Raw genomic sequence first — 24,687 nt, 5'->3', positions numbered from 1 at the left:
GATAGACAGGCTTTTGCCAACCCTAATTTGATATCGTACACGATGATCCGGCTCCGGCTCTCTAGATATCTGAGACCATGACGTTTTTCTCCTCACACACACTCTCTTACACTGCCCACTCGCCTAGCGCTAGTTGATGAAGTTCACGCAGAAGAAATGCAGTATCAGGCTCCCGAGCACAAAGTCTGCAAACGCCCTGTAGGATTCAACACCTCGTCAGCCCAAACATTTCCCCTCACCCCTCCGTCTCCCCCAGAAAAGCCCTCTTCCTTCGACGGCCCAGCAGCAGAAAAAGAAAAAGAAGGGAACAAAAGGGCCACCTAGAAAACTCACCGCTCATGACTGACACTCTCAAACTCCCGCCGGTTCTCCGGATTCGTCTGGATCCGCAAGCTGGCCGTGAGCACGAACTGCCCGACCGTGGCGCCGAAGCCGGACAGGAAGGCGTTGAACGGCTGTACGCACCCCACGCGGGTCAGCATCTCCGTCGATAAATCTTTTTTTACCCCCCCCCTTTCCCCCCCGAACCTCCCTAAAATGGTACCCTCGACGCCCAGAAGCGGGACATTGTATACACACACACGCAAACGAAACCGAGGGGGGGGGCAAAAAAAAAGGAAAGCCCAAAAACCCACATAGTTCCCCACGAGCACGCAGTACGCGAACTGCAGCCCGCCCACCGCGACCAGGAAGGCCATGAAGGCGTCCGTCAGCTTCACCCGCTGCGGGGTCGCGGACCGGTAGCGCCACCACAGGGCCGAGGACACCTCCCGCGCCGTCTGGGCCGCGGGCGACGACGGCGGGGCGGCGGAGGTCTTGGGGGAGGGTTTCGGGATCGGGGGCACGGCGGAGGCGTGGGGGGAGATTTGGGGGGCGCGTTTGGCGGGCATGGTGGATTGGTGCAGCGGGTGAGTGAATGGGTGGATGGATGGGTGGATGGATGGATGGAGAGGAGGGGAGATGGTCGCTGGTGGGTGGTTGGGTCAAGGTAGGGAGGAGCTGCAGAGGAAAGGAAGGGAAACGTTGCCCGGGTTTTGGGATGCCAAGACCGCGGCGGAAGCTTCCTTCCGCGGCAGGGATGTGATGGGAAAGCTCGAGCTTTCTCCGCCATCGTTTTGGAAACCCTCTTTCTGGCAACACCTCTGCGACTTACTCACCGCTACGATCGAGTCGTCGGATCAAAGCAAAGAAATTCAATCCCTACATTCACAAATGGTACGCGCGCCCCATCCCCATCCCCTCCCGTCCCCCCAACCCCAGCTAACCTCGCCTCAACACTCACCGCAGGACGACCCCGCAACGCAAGCCTTCCTGCTCGCCCTCCTCACCGCCGGCGGCGGGCTGACGGGCTACATCCGCACGGGCTCCATACCATCGGTCGCGGCCGGCATGACCGTCGGCGCTCTCGTACGTCCCCCTTCCCCGACGCTCGTCGTCTTCTCTCCGTGAACGGATGGCTCTTTTGACGGACGGCCCCGGTTAGTACGGACTCGGTGGCCTGCGCATGCGCAACCGCCAGCCTTACGGGGTGGAGATGGCGTTGCTCGCCAGTCTGGTGTTGGCGGGGAGTAGCGTACCGAGAGCGATGAAGACGCAGAAGGCGCTGCCGATTGGGTTGAGTGTTGTTGCTGCGTTTGGGTTGTATCGATTTGGGACCGTGTGGAGAGCTCAGGCGTGAGAGACGATGATGGGAATGGAGTCCCGAGCTGTGGAGGGCTAATGACAGGTTCGATTGCATGACTATGGGGTATCTGTGTGACTTGATATCTGCAAAGAAATGCAAGCAAGATGTGCAAAAACATCCCAAATACGTCCAGCCGTCCTTCTATATCAAGTCCGCGACTCCGCGATCTTCGGGAGTGGGATCCGTGATGATCTCGTCCTCCTCTTCGTTCAATAGATTGCCAATATCGACACTGTCCCTCAATATCTCTCTTGCCTTCTCCTCGTCAACTTTCATGTCGTCCATGACAAGAAGTACTGCCAGTTCCGGGACCAGGACCGCTTGCACGTATCTGGAGACTCCACCAGATGAGATGAGCTTGTCTGAAGCTGCCAGTCGACGAAGTTTGCCGGCAAATCGGGACATGATATTTTCCGCCCTGAGAAGGTCAGAAACTTCCAAGGTGAAGCAGGGTCGTTCAACGCAGTAGCATTGTATGGCGGGAAGTAGGTGACTGAAGGAAACAGGAGCCATACATTACCTTCGCACCTCTGCCGCCATAGTATCCTGGCGAAGTCCCTTCGATCTCCTCTCCTGCCATCAGGCTCTCCTGTATCCTCTTTTTCTTTCCGCTCTTCAAAGAGTCTTCAAAGACATTCCTGTAGAAGGAAAAGTTCCTTCTTGAGAGTATGTCGTCCATGGAAGTATGGAGTTTCCCAATTCGAGCGTCCAGCTGCAGCCAATCGATTTTGGGATATCCCCGCTCTGCCCACTCGGACTCGGCACTTTGCTCCTTGTGGGCTTTGCAGAATTGAGCCTGTTGGCGGAGGCTCATACGCGTACCCACCTTAGTAAATTCTTCCAGATACGACTGGTCAACAGGCTGCTTGCACATTGGACACACGGCTGGTCGTGGTTTTGCATCATAATCTGGTATATCTCCAGATGTGATGATGGGAACACCTTCTAGGCTAGAACCGAGAGTAGAGTCGTCAAGAGAAGAAAGCGGTGAAGATTTTGCAGTAGCCGCATCAAGAGATATTGGAGGAGCCGATGAATCACGTATCTCTGGTCGTGGAAGGTTGATTTGTACATCTGATATGCCAAGTTTGTTTGTAGCAATTTTAAAAGCATTCTGTAATTCAGATGACTTCAATGCATTAGCTTCGGCGAGCACAGCTGGCTCCTCAACTGGCGCCGGAGACCTCGTAGCTCGTGGAGGGTCCCTTTCTTCGCATATCACTGGACTAGCTCTGAATTTTGGTACTCTCTTGGGAGATGGTCGCGGAGGCTGCTTGAAACTCTTCGGAGAACTTTGAGACGACTGTTGTGTGCTCTGGGCCGAGCGTTGTGAAGCCCTCTGATCCCGTAGCGAAGTCTGCATAGATGGAGTCTCACTCCATCCATTTGCCGTCAATCTATCAACTACTCGAGGTCAGCCATGTTCATTTTTAAATGGCCAATGCTTGAACATTATCCTACCATCAGCTAGCAGCATGGGATGAGTTGGGTCCTTAAAAGCAGGTCCTGCCCTCCCGCTCTCTTTGAAAGGCATTTTTTTGGAGTCTCCAGACTTCGTGACCGAACCCCTGTGTCCATAGCCTTGCCTAGACTTTTTCGGCTGGGAAAATGAATATGGCACATCATCTTCGTCCAGGCCAGCAGTCTTCCTCTTCTGGCTGCTTTGCGAGCCATTGCGGCTCCCAGGGCCTTTCCCCGACGTAAAGCTACCCGCTCGTATGTTCGAAGGTTCAACGCTCAACTCCCTCTTTTTGGCGTCCTCGCCCTTGCCTAGACTCGAATCTGTCCCTGTTCTCAGCAATGCGTCTTTCTTGAGTTTCTCTTTTTTCTCGGTTTGTCCAAACTCAGAGTCATCAGACGCCCCATCATCTGGAAGTCGCTGCCCTTCAGAATCTTCGTCGCTAGAGCTGCCTCTTGGAGGAGCAAGGAGTGGAGGACTAGGCTTTCGAGTTTGCCCTGATTGTCGTTTGCGATCTCCATGCAGACTGGCGAGATTATGGCCGTGTCTTGTCAAGCCGATGCTCCTCGGGGGACCTGGCTTGAGGTCTAACGGACCTGCCATTGCTCCTGTCTTGTGATCATAACGGAGCTCGATCAGCTCGCGTACAGCGTGTATGTTTCGATTGAATACAAATGTACTTACAAAGTAGTTTCACTTCACGCTCACGCTCCGAGGTACTTTAAGCTACGCGCCAGCGCGTTCCCGGAAGGGAAAGTGCTGCCGGGATCAACCTCCACTCTTGAGTATTGCTTTCTTGCATACGAGCACAGAATCCAGGCCAATGGCGCGGGCTTGACCCTTGACCAATTGAAAACGCGCGCAAGACCTGTCAGCCATCGTGGCCCACCGGCTTCAATCCTTGTAGCGGTGAAGTAACCAGAATGGCCCATAATATCTGGCTCTCCGCCATTCTATGCCTATGTCCCGACGTCCCAATTCGGCCAATTTGACCAACGTAACTACTGGCCAAGGACCTTTAGCAACTCTGGGCGAATTGGAACCCGCTCCTCTATCCAAGATAGACTAGCTCTACGCTGGCTCGGAAGGTTTTTCCAACATCCGTAACCCTCCTTAACGGCGTTTTCATGATAAACATCAAGAGGCGCGTATATATGGATCCTCGGCTGGCCAATCTAAGTCCTGATTCACATGATGTTTTCTTGATCGCTAAACAGAGTGATCGGAACAGAGAGCTAACTGGGTCGATCAAACATTGATCCTTCTATTGCCAGGGTCACTTTTATCACCTATCTACTCCGGGGCTGCGTAGGGATACTATTGAAAAGAGCTCGAATGGTAACAAGAGCCAGGGTGTTCCATATAAATTGAATCATGAGGATTATAGTGACGTCGATCCAGAAGACTGGAGAAGACTTCAAGAAATTAGGCGTCGAAGTCTTTGATGGCATCTAAAGTTGGGCCGACGGATTATAAGTTGGCTGGTTGAACAGCTCCCTAGCTACGACCTCTTCAATGTTGATTATTAATATCTCCCCAGGGTGATGGTAAGCAAGGCTGTTATGAGACTATACAATTGCACTCTTTTTACAGGCTCAAAGACGTAAGTCGTGGATTGGAGTTTCGGAACGGGTGATTGGTCGCACGTCAACGGTATTGAGGGTGGATTTATCATTGCAACACCATTGCCCGGTAGGCGTGGTCTACGTATGCTAATTAGTTTTCCAAGGTTCCGTTGCTAGTAAAAAGATTATGCTAGTTCGCATAAACCGGCAGCGAGAATTAGAAATGGCTCAATCAAAGATGATCTTTAATCTTCATTGTCAACAATTCCATTGCTACACGCACTGCGTTTGGGCTGAATCGCTCCAGCGCACAGACATCTCCATGATGCTATGATAAAGACATTGTACAAAGAAGTGCCTGAGGCGTTTAGAGCCCAGCCTCAGGGTATCAGGCAAGCCGATTGAACGGAAATAGAAGCTCAGACACATTGGCGGCCGTGAAGGGCCCCTGCGAAGACTGCGTCGGATTCAAGGTAGGTCGCGAAGCAGTCATGGAATGTTGTCTTCTGACGCTGATGTCGACCTTGTCTAGGAAGATATCCTGCAGAAGCGTTGGAAAGATGCATTTCTTGGCAGACGCAAAAAGCAACGGGATGGAACGATAACAAGGGTCTGGCAGATGAGGCCCTGGCATTTGATCGACCGGCGGATGAGATCCAAGATGAATGATACTGAGCTCGCAGGTAGCGAAAATTTTCAGAGGATTCTAGCCGAAGAGGCCGTTGTCTGAATAGTTATCCGAAACATTCAATCCAAAGCGGGAGCAACGGGAACACCAGTAGCCGGATTACATACACCCCATACGTAGCTTTGAGCCACGTATGGGGAGAGCAATGGTCATGTACGACGATCATTGTCCAGACCATCTCTAATCAGACGCGTTCTCATACGGACAATGGTCCTAGGCTCTTGAGATCCCCAGCGAAGGGGAAGCTCGCTAGAGCTGGTGAAGTCACGCGGCGGTTTGACCGGGTGACGCCAGCGACGAGCACGAGATGAATGAGAATGGGAGCGAAAAGAGGGACGAGATTCCTCATGCTGATCCTGAGTGCGTCCCCGGCGAGAGATCCTACGCCGCTAGGCTTGACGGTGGCAGCGGGCTAGGTAACGGCGTGATCGAAGACACTTTGGTCGCAAGCATGATGAGGAAGTGATCTTGGGCCGAAGAGCTGGTGAAAGCATAATCATGCTACATATGTATCTACAAGTATTAAACTTATGTCCAGGTCTCATCACATCGAACAGTCGAACACTGACGACTTCCTCTACAAGGCGCCTCGTCCGAGCAACTTCAACGAAGAAAGAGATACAGGGACTCGAATCGAATGATTTAATACACAGAGATGAATAGAACAACCGTCCAGACTGTTTCCTCTACCGAAACAATACAGGGAGAATCCACTCGCGACGGTCGACAAGAAGATCAACCGACTACTCAGCAGGAAAGGACGCAGGTATTGGGATTGGCATGACAAGAGGCTGCACCGCAGTGCTGAACCAACGACGGCTGATCATATGTCACACCGTTGATGCTGACCGCCTGGCAAATCAACTGCAACGCACGTAATCGTATCAGCGAGATTACTTGCTCCTTCGATATGGTTGAAAAGAGATATGGGAGAAAGAGGAGGACAGGGTAGGTATATACCAAGTCATCGCGGTTTTCGGAGCAGCCCCTTACTCCCGCGGCGCCGGGACATTGGTAACCCTCATGGTAGATGTTCTCGAGGCATGTGCGGGGGACCAGAGGTTCGGGCGCCGGGAAGCGGATGGGTTCTGCGAGGGTTCCGGAGGTGAGGGCGAGGAGGAAGATGGTGGTGATTTTGGCGATGGAGGGCATGGTGGATCGATGGAAGAAGAGTGGGTTTTGGTGTGGTAAAAGACTGGAGTTGTATTGGAATCAGGTGGGGTAAAGACAGGACTTATATTGGAACTAGGTGAGGTAAAGACTGGATTGTGAGTGTAGAAATAGGAGATCAAGGATAGAGACGGAGATGGAAGGGGCCAGCTTCTTATAGTAGTGAGATTTGAGTAGTACCGGACTCGGTGATGTGTATTTACAAACCCTTGCACTGGCTACAGCACCATTCATTCTCGCCATCGACTACAGGGGAACAAGAAGAAACTTCGACAGGGACGAGAATCCAAATCAGGGTAAAGCGACAAGCCTTTCGTTTCACGATACAAGACCGATCTGAACAGCGGTGCCGGTAGTAAGCAATTCATCGCGGGCAGTTGCCTCCAGCAGCCGAATGCAAAATTGGATGCAGGAAGTGACCAATGAGACCGATCCGCGCTAGAGAGACGCCTTACCGGATGTGTACCATATCGTGAGATCCTCGTCAATTAACATGATTAAAAGGTACGTTACCGTAGTGAGAATGTCATTTCATTCCCTGTCGTCGCTCGTGGTATATGAGCCAGGATCACATGTAGGGATGCAGACGTCTCCGAATTCCCAGCTTTCGATGGTCGATAGCGTGTTTGCGTTTCCTCGCCGGGAATGATATTTCTGGGAAAGGAGCTTTTGATACTGAGGTAGTATTGCTCTTCACACCCTGCAGCGGTCTCGAATCCTCCTCGGAGATGTCGGTGGTTAGGTTGATGAAATTAACGAGAGTCGAGAGCGGAGCACGTTGTTACAGAGGGTCGAAAGTAGTTGATTTGGTTTGAAAAAATTAGGTAGATATTTTAAAGCTAAATGTCGTGTATTTTAAAAAGGTTTGTTGAATAGATCTATGATAATATTTAGAGGTAATATTACAAGATAGTGTTAATTTTTGAGTTCCTTTTCCGAGGTGGTGTAACGGCTAGCATTCGACGCTTTCATAAATTATTGACCCGTCGCGACCGGGGTTCGACCCCCCGTCTCGGAACCAATTTTTTTCGCTTTTGGTTGTTGGCATACATACAATATAGATAGATAGGGGTGGTGGGTGGTGCAAAAGACGACCTTCGTTCGCCACAACTGCAGATCATGTTGGCGAACCATTCTGCCTGCCTACCCAGGGAGAAAACAAAGAGTGCTCGAACGCTGATCTGAGCCCGGATCGTTTCGCACCGGAGTTTCGAAAGAGGGTCTGACGAAGTCCTCGATTATCGATCGGCCTGTGCGTGACGAGATCGTGGAGTATTGCGTGCCGGATATATATGGTAGCAATATGTGTGTATTTGCGGAGTTTTTCGACACAAATACAATTAACTAGAAGCGTGAGGATCCTGCTCCCCTTGGATGCTACGAGCGATGCTGCTCGGGAGGATATGGTGATCGAGGCGTCGGTGGAGCGTGTGGAGGAGGTCTCCCAGTTGGTGGGGGTTGATGGGGAGGGAGTGCATGGATATGGGGAAGGGGCCGCGGTCACGATGGGAGACTTTATAATTCATGCATGCATGTGAAGGAGTAATTCTATTTTTCTAAATAAAGCCTTTTCCAATAGGAGGTGGCGATATGCCCGTGAGTTGTACAGGCTTTGTAGGCGGCCTACGAAGGGACATACCTGATAGTTCTGGGTGGAGCCTCGATGCCTCCTTTCTGATCGAGACGGAATGCTATCAGTGTATCTCGTCTCCCCTTTTGGAACGTACCAAAGCCGCCCAGCGTCACGATGATATATGCTTCTTCGAAATCCCGGCGAGCCAATGTACTCACGCCAATGCAACTATGTCAATGCACCTATGCCAATGCGTCCAACACCCGTTATCCCTCCCTTCGTATCATTTACATAGATGAATCCCTCAAGGTACACCGCGCTATGCCAAGCATCAAACTCCTCCCAAATCATCCGAACGTCAACTTCACTTCCTTTTCCCGCCCGAAATCTTCATCGTCCTCATCAGCCCAAGCGTTGTGCTCGATTCCCAGATCTGGGTTATTCGTGCTCGCACTGCGGGGCATGGTCGAAGAAGTTCGCAGTGGCGGGCTTTGAAGCGCTGGTGCCTCGTTGATCGGTTCTCGTTTTGGGGAGATTATCCGACCCCGCGAGTCGGTAGGGAAGTGGGAAGAATGCCGTGGCGAAGGGGAGTGGACCGAGCTTTCGAAAGGTAGTTTGCTATGTCCTGGGCTTCGATGGTCCAGGTTGACTGCTTCAGCGGAAAGGTTGTATTCGTCGTAGCCTTGGTTGAAGGGGTTTTCCCGCTGTTGAGGAATGTTTTCAACGGAGTTCTGCGAAGTAACTGCGTCGCTCTTGGGGCGCATAGCCATGCTCGCGTCATAGCTTTTGGTTTCGCGTAGACTTGAGTGCGGGTTTTGTGGGGGTTTACCCCCATCTGTGGCCGAACCATTGAGGCTTACTTTCATCGGCGGTAAGGTGGACTCGAGCTGCTTGACCTCGATTTGCTCGCTAGCCAATTCGGCTTTGATAGCTTCAATGTCGAATAGAACACTCCCGCCCTCAGCACTACCTGTGCCGAAGTCGTCGCTGCTCTTCCTCATGCTGTCATCGTAAGTCTCCCAGCCCTTCTTCTCCGCCAACTTTCCCTTCTTCCAGAAACCGAATCGTCTCTTTCCTGGCTTGACCTCTGCTTCCTTCCTTGCCTCGTCCAATTCCTTAATAAGTTCACGTTGCCGTTTTTCATGGTTTTCTGGGTCTGGATCTTCGATTTCGGTGAACTCGTCAGACTCGACTTCCCAGCCTACTTCGCGGAGTAATCGGGGCATAGCAGCTCGATATGCCATGTGGCCATTGACAAGCTTTGTCACATCGACGTTTTCGAGGCCGCGGATGCCCTCAACAGGCGCAAGTCCAGCTACTCGCATGATACCACCAGAGGTGGCACGGAAGAGGTAGCCTACAACTGTGATTAGAGAAGACTGAAGAGGATAAAGAAAAGGAGACGCACCAAGAATCCAGTCGTTCGAAGCGTAGCCGTTGACAAATCTTCCGGAGACAACGCATCGGGCCCGCAGATATTCCTCCTTGCTGTTCACGATCGGCGATCCAAAGAGATACACATTTTGGATCAGTCCAAAAGCACCTCTGGCCGCTAGCTCTCGTAAGCAGGCAAAGATGACTCGAGCTCCTAGGGAGAAGCCAACGAGTGTGATGGGTCTGACACCAAGGTTGCGGTCAATCAACGAGTCCGCCAGAATAAGGCCGGCTGCGTTTGCTCGACCCATGGAGACGGTCCATGGATTGTCTATCAGGTATGAAAGCTTCGACAAAACGATGGGAAGTTGGAGTGAAGCCATAAGAGCGACCAGAATGGTGCTACCAAGGACTTGCTGTAGTCCCTGAGTAAGAGCCTGTACGTCATGAGCTTCCATCTGAGACTGGACAGGAAGGAATGATTGTTCACCTCTGTTGCTAGGATATTGATGGTGTCACCCATACTTGTCAGCATCTCCGGTTCCCAAAGCACAGAGTACATATCTCCCATGACCGGGTCAACAGTACTGTAAGGTAACCGGACATCGTCAATCTTTCCGTGCATCCATCCAGAAACGGTAACTATCAAATTCACTCGTTTATTATTGTGTAGAGGCCGATATTCGAAGGTTTGAACGGCACCTGTTCTTCGATTGGAAGCTCGGACAGCAATAGTTCCACCGGAGATAGCGGCCCCAGAAGTGATCAAAGCTGTGCCTCCAGCTCCTGCGAGGAAACCGCTTGTGCCTGCAACGCCTATAGTCGTAAATCCAGCAGCCAGGCCGGCACCTATCACAGGAGCAAGTAAGCCGGCGGAGAGCCCAATGACAAGACTGCCACCGACGGTAGCCAGGCCCATCATCATGTACCTGCGCTTCAAGGCTTGCTTCCTTCGATTCTCCATGTGCTCAGCTTCATTCCAGGTCTCCTTATTGGCTGCTTCTTGCATCTCCAGTGAATCAGTAACGCGTTTTTCGAAGCGGCAAATCTCTAGCCATGAGACCTCCATGGATGTTCCTACACGCTCGAGAAGGGCCCTCGAGCGGGCGTCATAGATTGAGTCAGCGATAAGGACGAGGAAGAGGTCGCAAAGCACTGTCCAGCGGAGATCGAGGTCGATGTTTCTTGACACCCCAAGCTGTGACGGAGTACGAACCTCGGGCATCTCTTTGCCGCCATGTTCTGGGTATGCAGGTAAAGAAGAAGTCTCCGCCCTCTCATCTGAGCGACTTCCTGACAAAGCGCTTGTCGATCGTTTAGACTCGCCATTGACTTGAGGAGAGGCAACCGACTCATCGCCAGCTGAGGTGTCCTCGGCCCTTTGGTCCGCGTAATTGACGGAGAGAGAGCTCACTGATTGAGTCCCCTCGCCATTGAGCTGCGGAGAAGCCAGAGCCTCTTTGTCAGTGAATGGATTCTCGACCTTTTCGTCTGAGGGATTAAGGGAAAGCGAGCTTGTCGATGCTCGCTTGTAGCCATTGAGCTTCGGCGAGGCTAAACATTCTTTGTCCGCAGGCGACTCATCAGCCATAGGGTTTTTCACTCTCGCATTCTGCATCAGCGTCGGCGTCAGATCCCCTGGCTCAACGCCATGCTCAGCGAGCTGCTCGATCATAACTTGTTCAGACGAGTCGACCTCCATATGCATATACAACCTCACCATCATCTGCTGACTCCACATCTTCATTGATTCCGCCGCAAGTGCGAGCCCCTTCTTCGTGTTTTTCGTGCCCTCCATTTCATCCAGCTCCATCACCATCTTTGCCATTGCCAGTCGCGTTACACCCACGTACGCTATCCTTTGTCCCTCCGTGAGCAGGTTTTTCGTAGCCTGCAGCTGAGCCAATGGGTCTCTCTGTTCCTCGTCGTCATCTGCCATATCCGTTCCCTTGGGCTTGAATAAATAATTCGTATTATCATCCATACTCGTAGCTGATCTTGCATCCTCATCGACCTGAACCCGAGTATAGCCCTTCCCCGCACCCCCCAGCCCGGCATATGCGTTATCTTCGTCATCAGAGTCTTTCTCTTCCCGGGCTACCAGCCTATTGTGATCATCGTAAATGTCGTAAGGCGCAAAGGCCGGCATGTCCTTCCAATCCTCCTCCTGCTCATGGTCTTCTCTTGGCTTGTGAGGGGCAAGCGCTTGATGGGACCAGCCTGATGCGCCCCCAGTGGCGCCCCCGTGGAGGAGGTTATCCACGATAGCTGGTGGTACAGTTCGAGTATTGAAGTCCTCCTGGGGCTTCTCTTCGGTTTTGCTAGGCAAGGGTTGGTCATCTTGGCCATCGACTAGCGACTCAGCTGACTTCTCGCGCTCCTGGTCAATGGTTCCGTCATTGTGGGCTACGTGATCTTGTGTGGGAGGTTCTGGCTGCGATTCCGGAGCGTCCTCGAAGTGCTGTCCTATTGGTTGTGGCTCTCCATCTTCTGATCCAGTACCTTCGTCATGCGGGTCATTGGGCGACCTCTGTGTCTTCTTCACAGGTAGACCAAAGTCATCCGTCTCCTCCTCATGCTCGATTGTCCCATGCTTCGAAATCCCTACATGGGCGACCGTATCCGCATCTGGCGGGCTATTGATAGCTGTCCCTACAGACACCTTCGAGGGCGATTCGTCCTTCTCCGTTGGGGGCTCACTACCGGTCATCATGGGGAGACCCATGCAATTGAGCCAACGTGGGGTTGAATAAGACTATAAACATTCTAAGCTGTCAGGGCGGTAGCTTTGACGACCGACGAATTAAGGTATTGACCGATGAGCCACAAAGAGCTAACAAGGATCATTGTATGTCTGTCTGTCTTCCTTGGCGCTAGGCCTGCTACATCAGCGCCGCATATCTACTACAGCCAAGTTCTTGATTACAACACGAGGGTCTCGAGTTTGTGGAAAGTCGTTTCGGAAATGGAGCTGCTCACAGAGGGGAACGTAAAGTCACTGTTAATGGTGGATCGCAAGGTATTGTATAAACTCGTAACTTTCTAACTCCTTCTACCGAACTAACCCCCTAAAGCTCTTTGCCATATCGAGGTCGAAGGAAATGATCGCAGATAATGAGCGTGAGTAGCTGAAGCGACAGATCGGACCAAGCGACAACATCACAATGAACCCCTTCACATCAGGCCAACCCGGACGCCCGTCGTAGCCTTCGCGTCTTGTTCCCAGCAGAGCAGCGGCGAAGCTTTCGTAACACAGAAGATATCCACAGGAATAAAAGTCGATCAAGTTCCTTGCGAAGCCATAGGGAAGCCCGTCCCGACGCTTGTGCTGGCCCGAAGGTGCATTGCCTAAATCCATACTGGACAGTCTTTGCTGAAGGGGTTGTTATAGCTGCATCCAAATAGACCCATGATCTCGTCGAGATAGTCTTCCGCACCGAATTTGCAGAATCCGTTGCTCATCAGATACTGCTCCTCCTCGTCCAAGATGAGGACGTCCCTCGCACCCATCTCCTCTGCTAGCTCGTTGACCTTTGTCAGCTCAGCCCCGAATGGATGATCGGCTTCAGGCTTGTGGGAGAACATTTCAATGCTATTACGTGCAGCAGTAGTACTGTGGATTTCAACAGGAGGCGGAACGGTCTGCTGGATGGATCGCTTGCGAGCAGCAAGTTGGTGAGATTTCTTGGTGTGTGATGGCATTCGCTGTGGAATGGCGGGGCTGTCGCAATCGCTTGAATCCTTTGATCTTCGCGAAACAGAGCGGTTGGCGTCGGCGAAGTAGGAGGACAAGTGGTTTGGCTCAACCGGGCTAGGTGGATCGTTGTCTGGAGTAGTGGCGCGCGTAGAATTAGAGAATGTCATGGAGCCTTCAGACTCGGTGTCCGATGAGCCGTAGATATTGGGCGCGTTGAAGGCGAGGACATTAGTTGTCGATAGGAGCTGGAGTGGTGCAGATATCTCGCTGCGCTTGATAGTCCCTGTCCTCCTCATGCTTGCAGCCCGTTTGGGCTCAAAGCGAGATGAGTCTGATATATTCCTCTTGCGACTGGTGAGTGCTCGTGCGAGCTCCATCGCGATGTATCGAGGTGGGAGACAGATGGAGATTGGCTAGATTAAGTCTTGAAATTGGCTCGACGATATCAGTACTGCGAAGCTGCTGTCAGGTTGAGTGTGATGATGGTGATGTGCGGCGAAGATTGAAATGGAATGCCCAATGTGACTTGATTCGATGCTGAAGCTGAATGAGAGTGTCCTGCGATGCTTTCTGGCGAATGAGTGTGGCTAAATTGTAGAACCTGCGGACACAGTCCGGATTAATCTGATAACAAATGTATAAAGAGAACGTGGTTGTGGGTGATGCGAAAGAGTGTACAACACCCTGGGCGGCAAGAGAATGTGTGAGGTTTGAAAGAAGGAAGAGCGTCGACTGGTGAAGGAAAGTGGTGGTGGTGGTCAGGGAGAGAGAGGGATTGCCAGTCTTTTCGGGGGGGGGGATTACACACTTTCCCCTGGATTTCGAGCTAGCTCTCGCTAACCGAACGCCAGCATGCTAGCGCGGCCCAGGAGAACTAGTTCCTTACGTTTCCAAACATCAAGACTTGTTTAGTGGAAAGACAAAGCAAGCATTCTGCAACACTGATTGGCTTAGACAGCCATAGGAAGCCTTATTACAAGATTTTGATTACATAGTATCGTTTGTGATATCCTAGCGTGGTTTAGTGGAGTGTTCTTCGCGAATCGATCGTGGTTGGCTCAGGCCTGGGCGAATCCCACCGAATTAAGGGCCAGTTTCAGGTGAGCTGAGCCATTCAGGCAATCATTTATCATTGGCTGAAGCCACAAGCTGGCGATGGGGTCTAGGAGTTGGTCTCGACGTGACAACGTCCATGATCCAAGCGCTCCTCTCTGACAGCAACGTTCTGCAACTCTGCTAAGCGCTCCCTTTCAGAGTCACAACTAAAGTACGAAAACCAGCACCCTGCAGGATCTTGTCATTTCAAATTGCCTCTCGAATAATTCTCCGATGTTGCGAATTGAGAGGACTGTGGCACGCAATCCTCATTTGGCCAATGCCGTACTTTAAGGAGTCGACGTGCGGCACATCCAGAGCCAAAGGTTTCATCTTGGTTTGAATCGTCAAATACAAATCTCACCGAGTACTGGAAGGACGTCCTGCCAGCGACAATAATATTAGCGGTAGGATGATGGATGTGGGCTCAGGGATTGAGGAAAAGGCGCAGAGATCCGACGGGCTGATGGCTAATTCTCCAATTTGTGTAACTAAAAGGGGTATCTGGAAGCAATAATGATTTAATTCGCATGCTGCACAGCTTCAAGCGATGCATGCCGATCAACTTTCTGTCGCATCGCGATGTGATTTCATGGTAAATCGTCATCCATTGACTCCCACCCATTCTCCGGCATGGCATCAGCACCCCCAGGCTCGACTCCTCCTTCGTCTTCAGAATCGCTGCTGTCTTCATCAACACCTACAATTCTCTCCTCCTTACCATCGCCACTGGTTGGAACCATGCGACTGGCGAAGGCGCGACGGACCGCTGCATTGGTAGAGGTATCCCAGACTTGCATTGCGCCCTTACTGCCTGCGATGGCCAGTCTAAAGGCCACCTCAGGATCAGGTGCAAACTTGGTAGAAAAGACTCTCCCTACGTCGACGTTGCGCGACACCACCATGCTAGGTCCAGTTGGCTGCACATTCCATAATTTGACCGTCTTATCTGTCGACCCTGTTGCGAGGAAGCCGGGGACAACAGGATTGACATCGAATGACGAGATGCTCTCATCGTGAGCCTGCAATTGCCAGACCGCTTTAGAGACTTCAGGCGTCGAAGGAGCGTTTCGAATATCGTAGATGTGAATAATTCCGTTCTCTGTGGTGACGTAGAAGTAATTCGAATCGTGCGGATCCCACATGACTGTCTCAACGTCGCTTTCCACTCTCCATCTCGGTACCTTTGCATCTGGGGCTCGCATATCCGCCGCTACAATGGTCCTGTCATAACTGCCACTCAAGAGCACGGTGGATTCTTTGGGATGCCAAGCTATCGAGCAAATTTTGTCTGCATGATGTGAGTATGACTTGGCGCATTTGGTGGTGTTTAGGTCCCACAGTTTGACAGTTTTGTCTGCAGAAGATGAGGCTAAGAGGTTACGATGTTGTCTGTTTGCTGCCAGTGAGAGAATTGCATCAACATGGTAGTCGTCGTTGGCTTTCTTGGACTTCTTTCGTTTTTTCTTCTTTTTCAACTCTTGACTAGGATCCGCCTTTGCTTCCTGTCCACCTTGACCTAGAATGGCATTAGGGTACATGCAATCAATTGTATCTAAGTCCCAGATCTCAATATCAGGGTCGAAGGTTCCAACAGCAACGTAGTTGCCCCTTGAATCTGGGTCAACGGTATTAGGATTCTTTCCGACAGGTAGATCTAGCCATTCGATACAAAGAGGTATTGCTGGGAGCATAATGTCGTGGTGGACGTAGAGGTTATCAGCCCCATCTTCGTACACATAGACTTCCAAATGTGCAACTTCATCCTCCACTTTGGCAGCGACCATCATATTGTCTGTGGCCAAGATCTGCAAATCTTCTCTTTCCTCGTCCTCGTCGTCATTCTCTTGCATTGTCATGTATGGATCATCTGCGTTAGATTCATGATACGCCAGTGACCTCGCGTTTCCAAACATCGCCATTGTCTCGCCATCTCTGACCTCGGTATCGCTGTCGTAATGTTCAAGGTCGTATTCTTTGAGATCATCATCTGCGTCTCTGTGCATCGATCAGACCACCTATGATGATACGCACGGATGTTACTTACGCGTGCGATTGCTCCAAGTTCACACCACTTTCTTCCGCATCTGAATCCTCTGTCTCAGTTTCGCCTGAACGTCCTTTCTTCGCATCGCTCAGGTCCTCTTTGGCATCCTCAAGTTGTAGCTTTGCGAGCTTCGAGATTCTTGCAAGCTCGTCTTCATCGACATCATATTTTTCGGGAAATACCGCCGCCGCTCCCCTCGGCACCCATAAGGAGGCCGTGATCATGGACATGGCTGACTCGATCGGCGTTTAACATTGTTTTTCCTTGAAGACCAAGACAAGAAAGTTCGTGGGTCGGAAGATCTTCGGCGAAGCGTCGGCACTTGACGCTCTACAACGCGGATGTCAACGGCCCGAGGGCCTCTCGAAATCAGTTAGTCAATGCTCATTGTAAACTTCTCTTGCTATCATGGCTCGCGAAGATAGTCCCAAGAGGCGTAAACTTGACTCTGACCGGTTTGCCGTACCATCAAGACCGTCGACTGCAAAAACGTTCCGCTCAGCTCAAACCCAATTGCACAGTAGAAGCAGTGGGAATCAGACACCATATATACAAAAGAATGGGGTTGGTAATGCGTCTGCATTTTCGACACCACAAGCCTCTAAATATGCCTCTACACCGCGCCAAAAGGAATTCGACGGACCGGAGCCATTCGTCAATGAGGAAGACGCCAACGCTCTAGACCGAGACTGGTATGCGGGAGACGAGTTTGGGCATACGTTGGGTGACGAGTCCCACAATCCTTTTGGCTCAGATGCGTCATGGGCCAACCGGCAAGCAGAAGCGGCCCTAGCCGAGAAGAAGAAGAGCAGCCGGGTCAGCGCAAAGGCTGTCCAGAAACAACGGGACGTGGATGCTTGGGAGACCAATCGATTGCTCACTTCAGGTGTTGCGCAGCGCAGAGATCATGAAGCCGACTTTGAGGATGACGAAGAGGCTACAAGGGTACACCTGTTGGTCCATGATATCAAGCCGCCATTCCTAGATGGTCGAAAGATTTTCACTAAGCAGCTCGATCCAGTGCCAGCAGTGAGGGACCCTCAAAGTGATATGGCTGTCTTCAGTCGCAAAGGAAGCAAAGTGGTGAAGGAGAAGAGGCAGCAAAAGGAAAGGCAGAAGCAGGCGCAAGAGGCTACGAATATGGCTGGTACTGCGTTGGGAAATCTTATGGGTGTCAAAGAGGATGAAGGGGACAGTGCGGCGCCTGCTCCGGGCGACCAAGAGGTCAAGAGCGGCAACAAATTTGCTGAGCACCTCAAGAAAAACGAAGGACAAAGTCTCTTTAGTAAGAGTAAAACACTTCGAGAGCAAAGGGAGTATCTCCCTGCATTTGCGGTGCGGGAAGAGCTACTTCGAGTGATACGAGACAACCAAGTGGTCATCGTGGTGGGCCAGACAGGTTCAGGGAAGACGACGCAGCTCACACAGTTTCTCTACGAAGACGGCTACGCACAGTCAGGACTCATAGGATGCACGCAGCCTCGAAGAGTAGCGGCCATGAGTGTCGCTAAACGAGTCAGTGAAGAAATGGAAGTCAAGCTTGGCGGACTAGTTGGCTACGCCATTCGTTTCGAAGATTGCACCAGCAAGGAGACCGCTATCAAGTACATGACTGATGGGGTGCTCCTCCGCGAGTCCCTAAATGAACCCGATCTGGACAGGTACTCTTGCATCATAATGGACGAGGCTCACGAACGCGCACTCAACACTGATGTGCTCATGGGTCTGATAAAGAAAGTTCTCGCTCGGCGGCGAGATTTGAAGCTAATCGTCACTTCGGCCACCATGAACTCGGATCGATTTTCGCGTTTCTATGGTGGAGCTCCAGAGTTCTTTATTCCCGGGCGTACTTTTCCTGTTGATATACAATACTCGAGAACGCCTTGCGAAGATTATGTGGACAGCGCTGTCAAGCAAGTCTTGGCCATCCACGTGTCCCAGCCTGCGGGAGATATCCTGGTCTTCATGACCGGCCAAGAGGATATCGAAATTACCTGCGAGCTTGTGGAGGAGCGATTAAAGCTGCTGAATGACCCACCGAAGTTAAGTATTCTCCCAATCTACAGTCAGATGCCCGCGGATCTACAGGCGAAGATTTTCGAAAAGGCTGCGCCTGGCGTGCGCAAGGTCATTGTGGCCACAAACATTGCGGAAACTAGTCTGACTGTGGACGGTATTATGTACGTTGTTGACGCTGGCTTCTCGAAGCTAAAAGTTTATAATCCTCGAATGGGCATGGACGCTCTACAGATCACGCCGATTTCTCAGGCCAATGCATCTCAGCGTGCTGGGCGTGCGGGAAGGACAGGACCGGGCAAATCGTTTCATTTATTCACGGAGGCTGCATTCAAGGACGAATTCTATATCCAGACCATACCAGAGATTCAGAGAACCAACCTAGCTAACACTGTACTATTGCTGAAGTCATTGGGCGTCAGAGACCTTCTAGACTTCGACTTCATGGACCCGCCACCGCAAGATACGATCACGACTTCTCTTTTCGACCTATGGGCCCTTGGAGCTCTAGATAACATTGGGGATCTCACCCCCATGGGCAAGAAGATGACCGCTTTTCCTATGGACCCTTCACTCGCTAAGCTGATCATAACCTCGGAGGAATACGGCTGCAGTGAGGAAATGCTCACCATTGTCTCCATGCTTTCAGTGCCAAGCGTCTTCTACCGTCCAAAGGAGCGACAGGAGGAGTCAGATGCTGCACGAGAGAAGTTCTTCGTTTCTGAATCAGATCATCTCACGCTTCTCCACGTCTACACGCTATGGAAAGCAAACGGCTACTCAGACGGTTGGTGCATACGGCATTTTCTCCACCCAAAGGCCGTCAGACGAGGTAAGGAGATTCGAGAGCAATTGCACGACATTATGAAAGTTCAGAAGATGGAACTGACCAGTTGTGGTACTGATTGGGATGTCATACGCAAATGCATTTGTTCGGGATATTATCACCAGGCTGCTAAACAGAAGGGTGTTGGAGAATACATCAATCTGAGGACTAGCGTCACTGTTCAGTTACATCCGACGAGTGCCTTATATGGGTCGGGGTTCATGCCGGACTACGTGGTGTATCATGAGCTCATCCTCACTTCCAAGGAGTACATGTCCACTGTCACTGCTGTGGACCCACACGTAAGTCACATTTCTTCTCTCAATATCTGCACACATGCTCACAACTTTCATAGTGGCTTGCCGAACTTGGAGGCGTCTTCTACTCTGTGAAAGAAAAGGGCTACTCGGCTCGCGAGAAGCGAGTCACCGAACATGAATTCAACCGAAAGATGGAGATCGAGGCAAAGATGGCTGAAGACAAAGAGCGAGAGGCTCAAAGGATCACGAAAGCTGCGGAGCTTGGGACGGCCGCTAAAAGGCCAGTCATTTCAGTGATCAAGCGTGTGTCAACACAGGGAGCAGTGAAGAGACCTCTAACACCTAGGATTGGACGAGGCTTTTGACGAGTTGTAGCTTGAAATCTAAATGTCTTAGTGAGTGAGAAAAACGGCATGCAAAGGCCCTATTGCTTGACATCTTAACGCTTTCAACCGGCCTACAAGAGAGTATTGTGTTCTAGGTCGCGTAGAGTAGGGCAAGGCAAACGGCGCTTTTTAAGGAGTGCAGGCGCGTGTTTCTACTCATGCTAACCGAATTAAGCTCTTGCATCTACAATCATGCCGGTGCCGCACGAACTTCCTACCTGCCTCTCTCAATGCTGTGAACACGACTGGTATCTTCCTAGAGGTATACCCGATGAACATCGGTTTCTGACAGCTTAAGGTGGTCTAAATAAGATGGTATCCAACAACGAGAAGCAAAGCCTGGAGGGTGAGTTGAAACGCCCTTGCCACTAATCATCATTGAGTACAAGCTGGTCGTACGTCTAACGCTAAGGCCAAGTCCTCGCTCTGGCTTCTTCTCGCCCAGGCATCTTTCCTTTTGAGAAGCTACCGCCAGAAATCAGAGTAAGGGTCTACGAATATGCACTCATCAGTCCTTGTGGAGGGTTCAACGTCACATGGAACAGCGTGGTGCGCAACAGAATCAGCATTACCGAATACCTTTCGCGAACGGTGCTTCTCGGCAAAATGTGTATCTCGATGCTGTCCCTCAACAGTGAGCCTACCTTTCCCAGCCATTATCTCATGGTCCACCCAGAGTTTAAATCGCAAGACAAGCCTCGCAGGCTATGTGCTCCATGGAATTGTTTCATCCAGATCACATGATAGAAAAGGAGATGCTGATTCAGAAAGCCTGAAGAATATATCCACCAAGAAGCCTGCAAGGTCCTCTTTGGAGGCAACCTCTTCCATTTCGACTTTCCTCTCGAGGACATGCTCTGTTGGCAGGGTCCCCATCCGAGTCACAATGTCATAGCTCTTCTATCGTCTCTCAGTGAGCCATCCAGGGGATTCGTCCGGAGCATACGCATCTATGCTGCTACCCGGCGTCTCGAAGACACATCACCGGGAGCCGGATGGCCATCCATATGTCGCTATCTGGCGTCAAACGTCCAGCTCAAGCATCTTGCACTAATTCTAGTGAATCATTGCTCCCTTCAAAAGACTGACGTGGAAGACATGCAACGTCTTTGCAAAATGGAAAAACCATGGCGAAATACATCACTTGGATATCCGGTCTGAGGTCGTTTACCCTGCATGCAGCACGCTACCCATGTCGCGATTTTCCCTTCGAAGGCCGAGGTAAATGTCCTACGACTATACCGCCGACTGCCGAAGTCATACGTCCCTTCAACGAGACACACCAATGGACGGAAGAAGACCGCACGAACGGTTCGGCCATTACGGAGTGGTGGGGGAAGTTCTCCAAAAGTATCATGCATGACCAGACATTTCGAAAGACACCATTGGAGCGCATTCCACGGCGAGCGTGTCGGTGCCTGCATCTCTCAGGGATTCAAAGAAGAACTACGCACCGAGCTCGGCATCGACTCCTCGGCACATTTGGCTGAAGCGTAGACATCTTGAGGAGCTCGACTATTCACCGGTTTGGAGGTTGATGTGGAGGTTCGGTGTGCACGGATATCGTCGTGGGAGGACAGCATGGTTCCGCCGCGTTGGGATGTCCTGAGATTGGCGTTGGAGAAGGTTGAAGAGCACTCCTGACTCACACAAACTCCGGGACACTATAGCATTACTCTACGAGGCTAAGCATGAGCTTAACGCGACGGAAGTAGGAATTGTTTCATGTTTATAGTTCTCGGCAGACTCTCTACAAATCGATCAGACCGTGCCAGCTTGGGGATATGATACAGAGTTTTACTCCGGCCTGTCAGACGACACCAAGAGCAATATCCATCATGAACATGTTGATTATCGACCAACTCTCATCATCACGCCGTCGCTGTGCCCCTCTCTCCTTCCCGTCTCCATTCCTCGCCGCTGGCTTCCTGGAAGACGTTGATCTCGCACTGGCACTTGCCCGTGTACCATTCCGCTTGGTGGTCCTGCTTGAGGGGGCAACGTGCTCGTCGTGGTAGTTTCTGGCGATGCGAGCAGGAGAGGCATCACACCAAGTTTGCTTCCGCACAGGTTTACCTTGGCTTGCGGTCTCGGTCTGTGAGAATCGTTTGGTCTGTGTCCGACTGGGGCGTAGATCTTCCAAGCTTGGGCCGCGTCCCACGGAGCTCGACCCAACGATATCGGCAATGATTTGAAGCAAAAGATTCCAGCATCCCTGTGGTAGCTGTCCTCTCGAGGGTGGCCCTTCAGTGGAAATCGGGACTCTCCTTCGACTCCGCGATGACTGCATCGAGCTCGGCTTTCTGCAATTTTTCCAGCGACGCAGTATTTTCCTTGTCCTTTCTGTCTGCTTCGGCCTCCTGAAAGGCTTCCTCCAGTTGAGTATCTGCCGTGTCTCCTTCCCCAGACTTGGAGGTCATAGTCTTTGCCTCGGGACCCCGAGCAATGGCCTCTTCAGCCGCCTTTAGCGCGACCTCGAGCTTCCGCACGCCTTGTACTATCTTCTTCGTTTTAAAAGACTCTCTTCCAAGAGTCTCCAGCTCGAGCTCCGCGTCCTCTAACGTCTGACGGACGCTCTCCTTGGAGGCATCATTGTAGCTTGCCTGGGTGCTATGTCGGAAGTCTTGCACCTTTTGCAAGAGACGTTTCCCGCCTATCGTTGCTGACCAATTGGCTTCGATATCGCTCGGTGTGTCTCCGGAAAGCTTGTCATATGCAACGGTCTCCTGGAGCTCGGTCATGCCGCCCCCAATGACGGTCTGGTCAGAGGTTTCGTCGGCATATTCCATCTCTCTTTGCCCAAGATAATTTTCTGCAGCATGGCGATGAGTGAGGAAGAGAAGGATAAGGGTAAAGAGGGTAAGGAAAGTGCCTAGGTATTTGGGCGATGAGACAAGCATTGTGGCGAAGTTGGAAACGTCAGTCAGCAAGTGAAAGGGAAATGGGTGATGCTGGGATGGTGTAGAAGAGTAGAAGAGTAGAAGAGGAGAAGAGCAGAAGAGGGGCCCATGACCCAGAGATATATGTTCTCCAATTTATGAAACAGACTACCTACTTGGCTGTGCTCGCTGACAGACCTTAATCACGGACTTTACGCCTCGTGAGGCTTACCTTACCTTACTTCCTACACTGACTAGCCTTCTAGCGTTACTTGGACCAGCAACCAACAGATTTTGTGCCGTGACTGTTGTTGGAGGTATTTAGTTCGTATTACCTAGGTTTGATTCCTAATGGCGCTGGTACAATGGTGTTGCGGTGCTTTTGATTTTCTGCCAGCGCCATTAGGAATCGAACCTAATACGAACGAAACACCTCCAACAACACGACCATCACCAACAGGCGTCCGCCCCGGACGGTAAGCCAACCAACGAACATTTCGCTTTGCAAATCAATAGAGGGGTTTCGCAACATAAACTTCAATTTTAGTTGCGCAGCATTACGAGGTTCAGGGTCCCACGCTAGCCCGATCGGGTAGTAGCCGATGTTCAAACGAATATATCCGTAGATATTCCGCGCTTCCGAATGCCCTCTTAAAATTTCTACTTTTGATTCATATCACTTATTTCATCCACGTCTACCACTATGACGTCTCTCCAACAAGGGGAAATGGTCGCTATGATGACTGTCTTGATATGTGTCGTTCTTTATCATCGTAAAAAGCACCGCACGGAATACGAACCAACGGCTGTTCCCGGTTAAGAACTTTAAAAACCTGAGGCTAATGGCGCTGCCAATAAATATAAAAAGCACCGCAACACCATTGTACCAGCGCCATTAGGAATCGAACCTGATACGAACTAAATACCCCCAACAACAGTGACCTCAAAACAGCCGGTTACGGAGCTATACCGGATATGGGCAAGGTTGATGGCGGGATGGCGGGATAGCGGGGCGTGCGGCCTCACTATGTAGGTAACATTCGGCTTTCTTGGCATGTTTCAGATTACGAGTAGCGGCGTATTGGAGACTCTTTCCACTCTCCTCCTTCATGAATAATCCCACCTGGAGATCATGGGCTTGCTGAAATGGAGTAGAGCTCTTACAAGTACGGCTCCGGTTAGGGTGCTACACCTGTAGCAATTGAAGGTCGGTTTCTAGTGACGCTGTCATACCGCGGCCGCCAATGGTACCCTACTCTACAGAATACGGTCACCAGTGTGGAAGGCGTATCCGTTTTGAAGCTCCCAGGCTCCACGTCTCCCCAGGCCAAGCCGCTTTTCCAGTCCTCTGTTTGTAGGGAACAGCCTTCGAAGATGCACAGACTTCGAATGATTGCCGTGATTTTCCCCTCCAGGGAATATTTCCTCTGTAGGAGAGAGCCTGCCAGTGCTTTCTCATGGCCCAAGGCTTGCGCCGAAGAGTAAGGACTTGCTTGGTAATGTGTTCCGGATTGCTGAATCTGCTAGCGACAAAGGCATCTCTATAATTCCTATGAATTAATCCGATGCACGTTCAATGACAAAATATAACACCATATCCCGTAAATACTTCACATGTCGCTCTCTCAATGTTCCTGCAGCCTTGGCATGTCCTGACGTAAGGTAAGAGTAACTTGAAATGGCTAGCCACCGGATGATCGACAGCTAAAATCCAAAAGATCTGGAGAAGAAGTGGTGTGAATCTAGTGTTTTTAGCCTTGGAACCTCAAATTCTCCGACTCTGAATCTTCCCCGGACGGTCGCATCGACGACATACGTTCGGAATTGATTTCTGTCGCCGTTGGCACGTCCGTATGTACCCTATGAAGCTTTGTGACCCCCATGAAAGAATAGAACCCTATCGTTGCTGGTGGTGGAGGGAGGGGGGAAAGTGTTGCTAGGCTTGCTGGTGAAATAACAACAGAACCT

At 51.2% G+C, this 24,687-nt stretch overlaps 8 protein-coding genes and 1 non-coding gene across 9 annotated transcripts; 3 read left to right on the top strand and 6 right to left on the bottom strand.

Annotated features, from left to right (window-relative positions):
- Positions 1-235: 235 nt before the first annotated feature.
- Positions 236-890, bottom strand: HO133_004392 (uncharacterized protein; the record flags this gene model as incomplete). The annotated part of the gene is made up of 3 exons (XM_037295309.1): positions 236-269; positions 334-455; positions 636-890. The coding sequence occupies 3 exons, from the start codon at positions 888-890 to the stop codon at positions 236-238; spliced, it is 411 nt and encodes a 136-aa protein (XP_037157310.1).
- Positions 891-1,212: 322 nt separating this feature from the next.
- HO133_004391 (uncharacterized protein) lies at positions 1,213-1,678 on the top strand (the record flags this gene model as incomplete). The annotated part of the gene is made up of 3 exons (XM_037295308.1): positions 1,213-1,215; positions 1,288-1,407; positions 1,484-1,678. 3 exons carry the CDS (start codon positions 1,213-1,215, stop codon positions 1,676-1,678), a joined length of 318 nt encoding a protein of 105 aa, XP_037157309.1.
- A 147-nt stretch (positions 1,679-1,825) lies between these two features.
- HO133_004390 (uncharacterized protein) lies at positions 1,826-3,746 on the bottom strand (the record flags this gene model as incomplete). The annotated part of the gene is made up of 3 exons (XM_037295307.1): positions 1,826-2,102; positions 2,200-3,088; positions 3,146-3,746. 3 exons carry the CDS (start codon positions 3,744-3,746, stop codon positions 1,826-1,828), a joined length of 1,767 nt encoding a protein of 588 aa, XP_037157308.1.
- Positions 3,747-7,500: 3,754 nt separating this feature from the next.
- On the top strand, positions 7,501-7,584 carry HO133_004389. The gene has a single exon. It is a non-coding gene; the product is annotated as a tRNA-Glu (tRNA).
- Positions 7,585-8,486: 902 nt separating this feature from the next.
- On the bottom strand, positions 8,487-12,223 carry HO133_004388 (uncharacterized protein; the record flags this gene model as incomplete). The annotated part of the gene is made up of 3 exons (XM_037295306.1): positions 8,487-9,496; positions 9,548-9,950; positions 10,004-12,223. The coding sequence occupies 3 exons, from the start codon at positions 12,221-12,223 to the stop codon at positions 8,487-8,489; spliced, it is 3,633 nt and encodes a 1,210-aa protein (XP_037157307.1).
- Positions 12,224-12,795: 572 nt separating this feature from the next.
- Positions 12,796-13,587, bottom strand: HO133_004387 (uncharacterized protein; the record flags this gene model as incomplete). Its single annotated transcript, XM_037295305.1, is given in 2 exon segments — positions 12,796-12,861; positions 12,874-13,587. 2 exon segments carry the CDS (start codon positions 13,585-13,587, stop codon positions 12,796-12,798), a joined length of 780 nt encoding a protein of 259 aa, XP_037157306.1.
- Positions 13,588-14,895: 1,308 nt separating this feature from the next.
- HO133_004386 (uncharacterized protein) lies at positions 14,896-16,582 on the bottom strand (the record flags this gene model as incomplete). Its single annotated transcript, XM_037295304.1, has 2 exons — positions 14,896-16,303; positions 16,353-16,582. The coding sequence occupies 2 exons, from the start codon at positions 16,580-16,582 to the stop codon at positions 14,896-14,898; spliced, it is 1,638 nt and encodes a 545-aa protein (XP_037157305.1).
- Positions 16,583-16,760: 178 nt separating this feature from the next.
- On the top strand, positions 16,761-19,819 carry HO133_004385 (uncharacterized protein; the record flags this gene model as incomplete). The annotated part of the gene is made up of 2 exons (XM_037295303.1): positions 16,761-19,496; positions 19,550-19,819. The coding sequence occupies 2 exons, from the start codon at positions 16,761-16,763 to the stop codon at positions 19,817-19,819; spliced, it is 3,006 nt and encodes a 1,001-aa protein (XP_037157304.1).
- A 2,267-nt stretch (positions 19,820-22,086) lies between these two features.
- On the bottom strand, positions 22,087-22,740 carry HO133_004384 (uncharacterized protein; the record flags this gene model as incomplete). The annotated part of the gene is made up of 1 exon (XM_037295302.1): positions 22,087-22,740. The coding sequence occupies one exon, from the start codon at positions 22,738-22,740 to the stop codon at positions 22,087-22,089; it is 654 nt and encodes a 217-aa protein (XP_037157303.1).
- Positions 22,741-24,687: the final 1,947 nt, after the last annotated feature.

Source organism: Letharia lupina (assembly GCF_014066315.1).
Source record: "Letharia lupina isolate WasteWater1 chromosome Unknown contig_2, whole genome shotgun sequence".
Taxonomy (NCBI): domain Eukaryota; kingdom Fungi; phylum Ascomycota; class Lecanoromycetes; order Lecanorales; family Parmeliaceae; genus Letharia; species Letharia lupina.
The sequence above is the reverse complement of the archived record's forward strand: the minus strand, read 5'-3'. Positions and strand labels throughout refer to the sequence as shown.